Source organism: Photinus pyralis, unplaced genomic scaffold, assembly GCF_008802855.1.
Source record: "Photinus pyralis isolate 1611_PpyrPB1 unplaced genomic scaffold, Ppyr1.3 Ppyr1.4_LG4, whole genome shotgun sequence".
In the NCBI taxonomy this organism is placed as follows: Eukaryota; Metazoa; Arthropoda; class Insecta; order Coleoptera; family Lampyridae; genus Photinus; species Photinus pyralis.
The window spans coordinates 48803605-48815101 of record NW_022170511.1 but is presented as its reverse complement, the minus strand read 5'-3'; the positions used below and the strand labels follow the sequence as shown (position 1 = coordinate 48815101).

At 36.5% G+C, this 11497-nt stretch overlaps 2 protein-coding genes across 2 annotated transcripts; one reads left to right on the top strand and one right to left on the bottom strand.

Annotated features, from left to right (window-relative positions):
- Positions 1–1507: 1507 nt before the first annotated feature.
- Positions 1508–3180, bottom strand: LOC116168509 (palmitoyltransferase Hip14; the record flags this gene model as incomplete). Its single annotated transcript, XM_031484398.1, is given in 4 exon segments — positions 1508–1870; positions 1916–2083; positions 2131–2673; positions 2723–3180. Coding segments are annotated over 4 exon segments (1221 nt in total), but the record flags the coding sequence as incomplete, so codon positions are not given.
- Positions 3181–3299: 119 nt separating this feature from the next.
- On the top strand, positions 3300–9527 carry LOC116168508 (DNA polymerase delta catalytic subunit-like). The gene is made up of 8 exons (XM_031484397.1): positions 3300–3477; positions 3528–3783; positions 6916–7166; positions 7214–7568; positions 7615–7796; positions 7849–8082; positions 8799–8964; positions 9015–9527. The coding sequence occupies exons 1-8, from the start codon at positions 3422–3424 to the stop codon at positions 9510–9512; spliced, it is 1998 nt and encodes a 665-aa protein (XP_031340257.1). The 5' UTR covers positions 3300–3421; the 3' UTR covers positions 9513–9527.
- The last annotated feature ends 1970 nt before the right edge of the window (positions 9528–11497 follow it).

Sequence of the window (11497 nt, the reverse complement as noted above, 5' to 3'; positions counted from 1 at the left end):
ATTCTTCTAGAAGTAGTTTCAAACGGCAGAAGTGGGTCCGGACGGACAAAACGCAAACAATAGCACATTTTTTTTAATTCTTAAAAAATGCGCTAAAAATGTACAGTAAAATTTCTGCGGTTTATCAATTACGAATTATACTTTTTTAACATGCAAAATTTAGAGACTTTAGAGACCAAATATGAAAAATAGAGACTTTTAGAGACCAGCATTAAAAAAAGAGACCAATGTCTAAAAAAGAGACCATTTGCGAACCCTGCACTAGGGATGATAAAAAAAGATTAAAAAATTTAATAAAGGTCCAAATTCAAAAACATACAAAAATTTTTTTAAATTTATTGGAAAAACCTTTTGAATCTTTTTGAACCAATATTAAATTTATTTGAGTCTCTTTACTGTTATATTTTACCTTTTTAAAATAAAATATACGGGTGTTCCATTAAAAAAAAAGAAGTTAGGCCCTATAACTTTTTTACCTGACCCCGTTAACATATTTTGAAAATGGTAGATTATTCAACAATTATAAAGTTGTTGTAATAAACATTTTTCTGCATATTCTTTAACTAAGAAAATATAGGGTCATCCTGAAATTAGCAATTTTTGTTTTCCTCCCGTATGCTTTAAGAGAGTGCAGGTTTTCAAGTTTTTATTTAATCATTTTAAGTTTGACCCAAAAAGACCACATAAAAGCCTATATTACTTTTTTGATGGCACCAACAATTTACCCTATTACAATGTCGAAAATTGTACACCCTGTACCTAGTTAAATAAAATTAAAGCTACAATACCCAATTTCACGAGCAATAAATTCCCATGTTTTTCGCTTTTAAACAAAAACTTTTCACTTTTTAATAACCAAGTTTGTCCACTTTGATAAAATGGCGAAAATTGATACTTTCAACCTGAAAGAACTGCACATTGTGTCAGTTCATTATGTTGTATTCAATAACTCTATCTATAGTGATTGAATTAAATGCATTTAAAAATGTAAGTAGGGAATACATACTTTAAATAATTGTAGATACACTTAAATACATTTAAATCACATAAATACAATAAATATTTATAAATATCCATAAATGCAAATTAAATACCATAAATACGGCAAATAGAAGTGTATTTGTACATAAGTGTTTTAGGAGTGTCCCACCCCTCGCCACACTCTACAGGATAGTGTTGCTAAGTTCAACGTTCCTGTTTAAAAAATTATCGTGAAAGTGCTCACACCAATACTTTTTGTGGAAGAAAGTACTATTAGAGAGTCTGTGGGGTATGGAAGGCAAAGGGAAGGCACAATCTCTTTATGGGGAACAGTTTGCCATTTTTTATAGCTACCTTTTATAATAAAGATACATCTTCATGATCTTAATGCTATGCATGGCAAGTAAACCACCCTGTATACTTTCAAATTTCAAAAACTGAAATGGCAACTGAGCAGTTACAACTTGACAAAACAAACAAAACTTTCCAAGGCCAACCAAAGGTAAACGGATTAAGAGATACTTACACGAAATTGTAAATCTTTAGTAGTCGATATTACACCGGGATCACCAAGCCACGCTTTCAGAAAGCAGTACCATAACGCACCGGAACTCGATAGAAATGTTAAAGTGAGAAAAATTGCAGTATGCGGCATGATATAAATAATCCATGTAATGTATATCCATATTTTGGTCGCTAAATAAATACTGAGTGGTAAAAGTGCCATGAGTCGATCGTCGTAAAACACTTGACCAATAAAATGTAAAACTATGTAGAGACATACTAAGAGAAATATTTTGATTAATATTAAAACGTTTGCACTCAAGATTAGACCGGCTATGTAAAAAGAAATAAAAGGAGTGCCCACCATGCACCACCATTTTACCCGCTGGAAACAATTTGTTAACGAACAAATTTCAGAAGGGGTCGTTACCTTGTCTTTAGAAATTCGAATGAACATATTCTGGGAGCGGTTCGAGTTCATCGCTTCTCTAATGCGATCACCAACTTTTGCACCTATCCAAACAGACCCACTGCAATTTTGTAATAAAGCTAATGGTGTATCGCCTCTGTGGTTCGGAATATCTAGACTGGCATTAGACTAGAAATTGTAATGCAAAAATTATAGACATGCACAATGAGAATTACCTGTATTATTAACGTGGAAATGGCAGTAGTATTTCTCGATAATATAGCCCAATGTAACGCCGTATTGCCTTGCGTACTGTCGGTTAGCTTTGTCGATGCGCCTAACGTCAACAATAGACGGGTAGGATCTAAGCTGCATACTTTCCAACACGACCACATTAACGGTGTCATGCCCCCTCTGTCCTGCAGATCGGGACTAACACCTCGTGCGACGAAATACGCAACCAGAGCGGTATGGCCGAATTGCGCTGCCAGATGAATACAGGAACAACCTTCCGCATCTCTAAGAGTAGGATCGGCGCCAGCATTCATTAACAACACGACTGCATCTAAGTGTCCCTGTCTCGTAGCCCAATGCAAGGGAGTCGCGTCTAATTCCCCACCGACAGCGTCTACCTCTGAACCGTTATCGATAAAAAATCGCATGATTTCCTTTCGGTTGTTTATTGCTGCCCAATGCAGAAGAGTAACCGTTTCGCTATCTCTCTGGTTAACGTTATAACCCGCATCGATTAAGTCCTTAACACGTTGGTAGGCTCCGTACTAGAAATACAGTGTAAAAAAAATGTATCCAGACCAAGTTCCAATTTACTTGTGTAGCTTTAACTATATCAAAGCCACTATAATCGTGCTCCGCAGGTACGATAGGTTCCTTCGATATTAAGCTGTGGCATTCGCGATCGGCTTCCACACATCCACCGGCAGACGCGGCCGCCGCTCCGCAAGCGTTTTGATACATAATTCTTAGATTACGAAGTTCGGTTTATGAGATGTACATTTGATTTTCACATGGCCTCTTCGAGTATATTAGGAACATGATGAATGCCAAGCGCAAGAAAAATGGCAAGTACATGCAGATCTTTTAATTCTCACTTAAGTACTCTAGTTTTTTGTAGATAAATATTAAGAGGCTCTCTCCTCTAGACGAAACACTTCAGGGGCCGATCCTAAATAGCGGAAAGGCGCAAGGTGCGCAACTTTGTGATTGGATGACGATCCGCCATACTCGATTTACTCACTTTCGATTTTCAACAGTCTAGAAAGATAACAATCTAGACTGTAATTTTCAATTTAGAGCATTCAGCGCATTCTGTTGAGCTATCTGTAAAACACGAATCAGATGTGCTCCGTAAATATGCGCATGCGCGCGTCATCCGCTGCGATTTGAAATGTCATGCGCATTTCGGATTATTCCAGTAAAGGCAAACATAACCTAAAAATTTCTCATTAGTTTTAGTTTCGCGCCTGAATTTTGTAAAAGCTTGTGCATTTGAAAACTAATCCGATAAACATGAATACAAATAAAAGAAAAGACGGTCATGGTACCAGCCCAAATAAAAAGTTCAAGTAAATTGTGAATAACATTCAACATTTAACCTAAAAGGCTTTATTTTCAGAACGGAACGTATCTCACGACCCTCGCTGCAACTCGACTCAAATTCGTCATTAACATTTCAGCAGCTCGAACTGGACCATTATATTAATAAAGCGCCTTACCCAAATATGCCAGGTGCTCAGACGGGTTCAGTGCCTGTTATGCGTATGTTTGGAGTTACGGCGGAAGGCTACAGCGTGTGTTGTCACGTTCACGGATTTTCACCTTACTTCTATGTCCTATTACCGTCAGATTTTACAGATGTTCTCGAATTTAAGGTAGGTACCTCGATTCGAGGGGGAAACCACTTATTAAAAATTGACGCATTACCTATTTGATTTGTAATGTTATACCTAATGCAATCACTTCATTATATAGCATAATTTAGTTGTCCTGCACAGCTTCCTATTTTGGGGCGAAATTGATTGTTTTGTTTTGACATTTCATAACCTACTACACAAGCTAAATACCATTCTTATCAAATAATAAGAGTTTGAATGCATGTAATGGCATTTTCCATCGACAGAAATGTGTACTATTGGTCTGGTACCAAGGATTTGTAGGACCATTTATTTATCACCGTACTTTAACATAAGAGCACTACTTACATTTAGGTACCTCAAAACGATTTAGAAGATGCTTTTGATAACATGCCTCTAGCAATAGTTCGCAACTGTTGGATGCACCAGGATGGTGCACCTGCACATAATTCTACAGCCGTTCGATAATATCTTTCAATGAGATTTCCAGAAAACGTAATTCATTGGCCAGCATGTTAACCTGATATCTTCACTTGTTTTCTTCATGTGGGGGTTCATTAAGAATCAACCAAATTTTGAAGAGGAACTGAGGGGGTTAGTTTTGAAAGCATTTGCTAGCATTACTCTAGAAATGCTGACTAGGATATTGCAATCTCTTGTTTAGAAAAGAATGGTCATCTCTTGTAAAAGATAAATAATTTTCGAAATGAATTTTGAGCTTCTGGGGATCAGCTCTGCATGGCTGGAAACTAATTTGTGACATAATTTTGGTTTCGAGAAATCAAGGGTGCCTTTGAAATTTTTAAAAAACTTTTTTGTATACCAGTAAAAGCTTCAAATTTGCTACACGATCTATTTTGACAGTTTTGTAACATTTTTTCGGATTCCTTAAAAAAATTTCTGTTAAAAAAAAATTAATGTTGGACTTTTGGAAATTTGCAAGTGTACTCAGTTTTGTATTCTGAACAAGTTTTCTTAATAACATTTGTGTGTATCTCGTCCCCAAAAAGCACTTCTGGTATGCAAAAAAGTTTCTTGATTTTTCGAAACTAAAATTGTCATAAATTAGTTTAAAACCAAGCACAGCTGATCCCCAGAAGCTCAAAGTCAAAGAAGTAGCTAGTAACCTATTATTTGAAATGACAACCCCTATTTTTTTATTGCATTTTTGGATTCTTTTTAGTAGTCGGACTTGATTGTAAACAAACAAAGGGTTCTTTAATATTGTAACGTAAGTTTAATTACGTGCTTTCTTTATTACAACCAATTAACAATAAATTTATGTCTTGAAATTGATTAAATTATAACAGTAAAAATATTATTTATAACAGCGCGTATTATTTATTACTTCGGCGTTGAAAGTGGAACTGAACTGAAACACAATTCATTTGCAAGCGCCTCCTCTTTCTCGAAAGATCTGGACCTCTTCCGAAGGCTTCCGACTATTCTAGAACAACCACGTCATATTTCTCGGAAAGATTACGCCACATCCGCCTTCATTTTTTATCGCCGATAACTAATCTTTCATGGCGCCGCGATGAATCAATGGCTTGTAGTGCATTTCTTATATGCCAATTTTCATCCTCTATCAAGTGCAATAGTAATCAATTTTCAAGGTACCGTCTGCATCCGCCATTTTTGTTAAAATTCAATATAACCCAAAAACCATGAATTGTAGATATCGACATGTGGGTATCAAAATAACTGAAATTTCACGTAGAATACAAAAATGCAATAAAAAAAATAGGAGTTGTCATTTAAAATAACGAAGTTGCTAGCTACTTCCGGTATTTCCGGAAGTGCAACAATTTTGAAAATATTTTACGTATAAATTATATAAACTGTTAATTGCTCCAGCTAATTATTTATTTAAAAAAATCTTTGTACAGCTAACTCGGACACAGTATCAAGTTCTTGAAAAAGATAAGTCATACATCAGGTTTTGATCATTCTGAGACACCAAGGACCGTTTGTATCACAATAGGGGTTTACAGTATAGTTGAATTCCGTAGTTCTAATTTAATCAGCGTATACTTGAAACCATAATAGTTATTTATGTATTAAGGGCATAATAGTGATGTTTATATCCTCGAGGGCGAGTTAAAAAGGCCCGAGAGCTTTTTAGTCGCCCGAGAGTATAAACATCAGTTTATGCCCGTGGTACATACACAATTTTATGTTTTACAACTAGTTTTCTTCGTCAAAATTTAATTAATTAATGTGATCGAAACCATCCAAACGTCAAACGTAATTTTAAATAATTCAATTCATCGTGAATGAGGAAGTAGTTCCAGAAACTATACGAAATAAGGCCAATCTTGTGATTTAGTAGATTTTGACAATTAATAATTGACGTTTCTAATTTTCAATGATCTGCAAATATTTGTTTGTTTTGTCATTTAGTATAAATGAGTTACTGTGGTGATACTTAATGCCCTAGGGCATAAAGTGATACTTTATGCCCGCGTATCACGGATATAAAATGTGCTAGGTTAGAAGGACAGTAAAAGTTTATTTAAAAATAATGGCTGATTAGAAAAAAAAATTGAACGTGCGGTATTAGGGATTTATTCAAAACGAGATGATTTTGGCGGGCTCTGTAACGTAATAAACCCGACCAATCAGCTGCTAGAACCATTCAGATGACATACAGGCTTGGCAATATTGCCAACATGCCTCTTAAAACGTCAAATCCGACAAACGTCAGACTCTTGCACAAGGTTGCCGGCTCACTTCTACGTGATTGGTTGTAGGTTTGTGACGTATATACACTGAAGCGTTTCAAACTCGGACTAAAAACACAGCTTTTCAATAATTTATTTTTGGTTTATTTTACTCGCAAATAAAAATTGAGGACACGTGGGTCTTTTTATTTTTAATGTACTTTGTAGATCAGAAATAAAAAATGAAGCCGGGAGGCCCCTATTGTCCAATGTCAGTTCAGTTGTTGGAGGATGAACTGGCTCTATTACGAACAACTTGTAACTTGGAGCAAAATGCGTACACATAATGCTTTGTAGTCCAAACATAATGTCTTAAATAAACGGTACATTGTAATGCCTTGTAATTCCAGAATGTTCAGGTAATGCAAAATGTGGTTTCCCCCCTCAATTCCCATTTGCCATTTGTCAATGACCTCGCAATTTTTAGAAAAAATTAAATTTGGCTGTGTTACTCGATGTAAAGGCGGTTCCTGAGAAAGTTTCGGAGGCCGTTTTGGCTGTAGAAATTAAACGCGGAAAGTCGTTATTAGAATTCAGTGGCCACGAAGACAGTAAATTTGCGAAGATTACTGTAGCGTTACCGAGATTCGTGGCTGTCGGCAAACGGCTGTTAGAAAATGGTGTTTATGGAAATAAGTCGTTTAGCTGTTTTGAGACTAACGTCGATATTGATTTAAGGTGTTATCCTAAGAAGTGTACTTAAAATTAATTTTACAAGTTTTTAGATTTATGATCGATACAAGTATTTTGGGTTGTTCGTGGATTCATTTACCTCCTGGGAAATGGTATGGGCGTGGTAAGGATTCCAAATGGCCAATAACGTCTCGGTGTCAAATCGAATGTGACGTGTCTTGGGAAGACTTCGTCGCCCATCCACCCGAAGGCGAGTGGGCTAAGGTTGCACCTTTCCGAATACATAGTTTTGATATCGAATGCGCCGGACGTAAAGGTATATTTCCCGAGCCTAATGTGGATCCCGTTATACAAATAGCAAATGTTGTCAAGTTGTACGGTTCTGATGACGTATTGACGCGAAATGTTTTCACATTAAATACATGCGCTCCAATTGGTCACGCTGAGGTATGGATACGACGGTTTAGAGCTCACCTACATTTTTTTTGTCTAGGTAAGGTGTTTCGACACTGAGCATCAGATGCTTGAGGCGTGGGCCGATTTCGTTAGAGAACTAGACCCGGACGTTTTCACCGGTTACAACATTAACAATTTTGATATACCTTATCTTTTGGATAGGGCAAAACATTTGAAGCTTAAAAAGTTTGATTTTTTGGGACGAATTTTGAGTATTCAGCAAGTGTCTCCACAAAGTTTAAGCGTGTTGTTTTACATTATGCTCTTTTAGGTCGAGCGTGAAAGAAACTGTGAACCAAACGAAATTTGGAAAACGTACTTTTAAGACTGTCAACTTTGAAGGAAGAGTTGCTTACGATATGCTGGTGGTGATGAAAAGGGATTTCAGGTTACGATCATACACTTTAAATAATGTGTCTAACGAATTACTGGGCGAACAGAAGGAAGACGTGCATTATAGTATCATTACTGATTTACAAAATGGCGATGAACAAACACGACGAAGGTAAATTTTCTGCTCGATTAGTGGCACCACCTAGGAGTGGGCTCAGCTTACTTTAGATGGTGCAGAATAACGTCAGGGATAATGTTGTTTGATTGAAATTTATGTAGCACACCAAATGTTTTATAATTTATTCCTTATTTATTGCTAATTTGCAACATTTTTTTGATATCTTGGTATTTGTTTTCATCTTTTAAATCAATTTTTACATTTTTGTTTGGAAACTGATATTTAAACAACGTGTGTGGGTTTATACTCACGTCATGTTGCAATATTAGAAAAGATATAAAAAAGGAAAATTGATTCGGCTTAAGAAAGGACCTATATCTTGAGTTTTTCTTGATTAATGGCGATCATATGCTGCTCTCTTCTCGCCCTCTCTTACTTAATACAGATCAAGTAACTATCCCAAAACATATTGGTCCACTCCGTGAAAATTTCTGACGTCGCTATTGCTATAGCGCGTTCGCACCTCCAGATTCAGATCTTATGGACTAATTGCCTCTCTTACTAGTTTGCGTCATTCTTCGATAATACTATCCTTGTTTCTAACCGCATTGATGTCAAATTGACATATGATTAAATTGATGTATTAAAACAAAACATAATCTCCTTGTGCTGTCATTGTCACGTTTGGCAACCATGTACTGTACGTCCATAAGGACCATATTGAATTTGGAGGTGCGAACGCGCTATAGTGTGAAAATTTTAAATTGTAGATTAGCCGTGTATTGTATAAAAGATGCAGACCTGCCTCTACGTTTATTGGATCACGTTAAAAGTTTCGCAAACGACATAGAAATGGCACGTGTTACCGGTGTCTCAATTACAAGTTTATTGACAAAAGGCGAACAAGTTAAAGTGGTCGCACAATTACTAAGACATGTCAGTAATTTTTCTGTGCAAAACCCGAAGTTTAACACATAGTTTTTTAGAGCCGGCAGTCCGGATATTTCATGCCGACGCACCATTACGCCCCCAGCACTGAACAATACGAGGGCGCAACAGTTATTGAACCTATTCGCGGCTATTACACGTATCCTATTGCAACATTGGATTTTAGTTCCCTGTACCCTAGCATTATGATAGCCCACAATTTGTGCTACACCACTCTCGTACGTCCTAATATGAAAGATAAACTAGGTCTTGCGCCCGACGAAATTACCGTTACTCCATCGCAGAATATATTCGTGAAGTCTTCAGTTAGACAAGGTTTACTACCTGAAATTTTGCAACAACTGTTAGCGGCACGTAAGCGTGCTAAAACTGCACTAAAAGACGAAAAGGATCCAGTGATGCAAGCGGTCTTAAATGGACGTCAATTGGCACTGAAAATTTCTGCAAATTCCGTATACGGATTTACTGGAGCTCAAGTTGGTAAATTGCCCTGCTTAGAAATCTCAGGGGTAAGTGATGTAAACTTTCGTTTTTAATTTTTCTTAGTTGCATAGAAACCTCCCTTTTAGTTTAAGGAGAATTGGGGTGTATTTAACAGGATTCCGGTGTAGCTAACTGTTCTTCCGGTCTCTTTGTATATCGGGCCGGATATAGGATGTCCGATGCGGCTTTCACAACCGCTAGGTAACAATACTAGTTCCGTTTCCCTAGTCAACACAAGGCCGCTTGACATGGAGCAATACAACGCGCAAGAACTTGCAGAAAGAAATTGCAAGGTCAAATCCTTGCATGCAATAAGCATTGCATGGTATTTGACATGGTGCAATTCTATTTCAATTGCCACATGTCTGCCAACAGAAGAAAAATATGGACTTGTCAACAAAGTTGCTAACCTCCAATAAAAATTAAATTTTGATTGCTTGAAGAAACATGAAAATTACAAGAATAAATACGATTAATAAAAACAAGTAATGAGTGCGTCTCTCAGCATCATAGTTGCCGCCGCTGTATTTTACTAGGTTGGTGACATAAAAACAACTAGATTTATCCCTAGAATTGCACGATTCATGCAAGAAAAATAGCACCGGTCCTATAAAAATTGCATGCAAGTCTCTTGCAGCAATTGATCAACTGGCTTTGAACTGCGCATGCCTTTCGCAATTTTTCTTGCAACTTGCATGCAATTGCAATTTTTATTGCTCCATGTCAAGCGGGCTAATAAATTCTGTTCAGTTGTGATATACAGTGTGTCCCAGATCGCGTGGGATTGCATGGGTAACTTTGTTATTATTAAAGATAGAGAATTGGTTAAATGGGCAATGTTTTGCAGTTTTGGATGCTTATTTAAAATTTCCTTATGGAAATTCAAAATGGCGCATAGGTTCGACGTAAATTCAAAAAAACTAAAATTGGTCATTTCCTTGAATGTCTTGTATCATCGAATGTATAAGAGATATAAAAAAAGTTTTATATAAAAGTGACTGTTTTTTTTGATACGCTTAATTTAGAATTGATGTAAAAAAAAATTTAAGATGGCAACTTTTGAGGAACATTTACTAACTCCCTAAAGTTAAATGGGCGCCATATTGGGTTTTTAGATTACTTGAGAGATTTTTTAATTCTCTTTTCAACGTGCTATTATATCATAAGATTGAAAATAAGATACCAGTTATATTAACGGTTTTTGTATTTTAATCAAGTAGTCTGTGACGAATAAAAAAAACAAAACAAAATCTATTTAAGTTTAGGAAGTTGGTAAATGTTCCTCAAAAGTAGCCATCTTGAATTTTTTTTACATCAATTCTAAAGCGTATCAAAGACAGCCACTTTTATATAAAACTTTTTTTTATATTTCTTATACTTTCGATGATATAAGACATTCAAGGAAATGACCAATTTTAGTTTTTTTGAATTTACGTCCAACCTATGCGACATTTTGAATTTCCATAAAGAAATTTTAAATAAGCATCCAAAACTGCAAAACATTGCCCATTTAACCAATTCGCTATCTTTAATAATAACAAAGTTACCCATGCAATCCCACGCGATCTGGGGCACACTGTATATTTTGTACCAAAGACAGTACTGCACACTAGATAAACGCGGTGACTTGCATGGCCATGGGATTGCTAAATCCTAAATCTTCCGCCCTAATTATTTTAGAGGCAAAGATAAAAAATTACAAATTTCAATTTTTAGCGCATTTTTGCAAATTTATTTGTAAAAAGTAGCTTTTAATCTCACTTTGGCTGGCTGGCTGGCTGCTGGCTGGCTGGCTGGCTGGCTGGCTGGCTGGCAGCAAATGTGGGCGCGTAGAAGAACTCTTGTAGAAAGGCAACGGGTGTACGTGTATCTACAGGGCCGTGAAATTTGCCAACCTTAGGGACATGGCTAAATGATGTGGGGTTGGCGACATCTGGCCGTCATCCTCGAGCGTAGTATACTAACGTGAAGGTTTTTCAGTTTTTTCCTATCTTCTACTACAGTTTTGGTCCGATTCTTTTGAAATTGGTGTCGTCGG

What these genes read in the sequence shown, in the direction of transcription:
- LOC116168508 (XM_031484397.1), top strand. Translation starts at nt 3,422, where the DNA reads ATGAATACAAATAAAAGAAAAGACGGTCATGGTACCAGCCCAAATAAA. An exon ending in CAGATGTTCTCGAATTTAAG is followed by an intron (nt 3,784 to 6,915) that starts GTAGGTACCTCG and finishes CGCAATTTTTAG; the next exon opens with AAAAAATTAAATTTGGCTGT. An exon ending in CTCCAATTGGTCACGCTGAG is followed by an intron (nt 7,569 to 7,614) that starts GTATGGATACGA and finishes TTTTTTGTCTAG; the next exon opens with GTAAGGTGTTTCGACACTGA.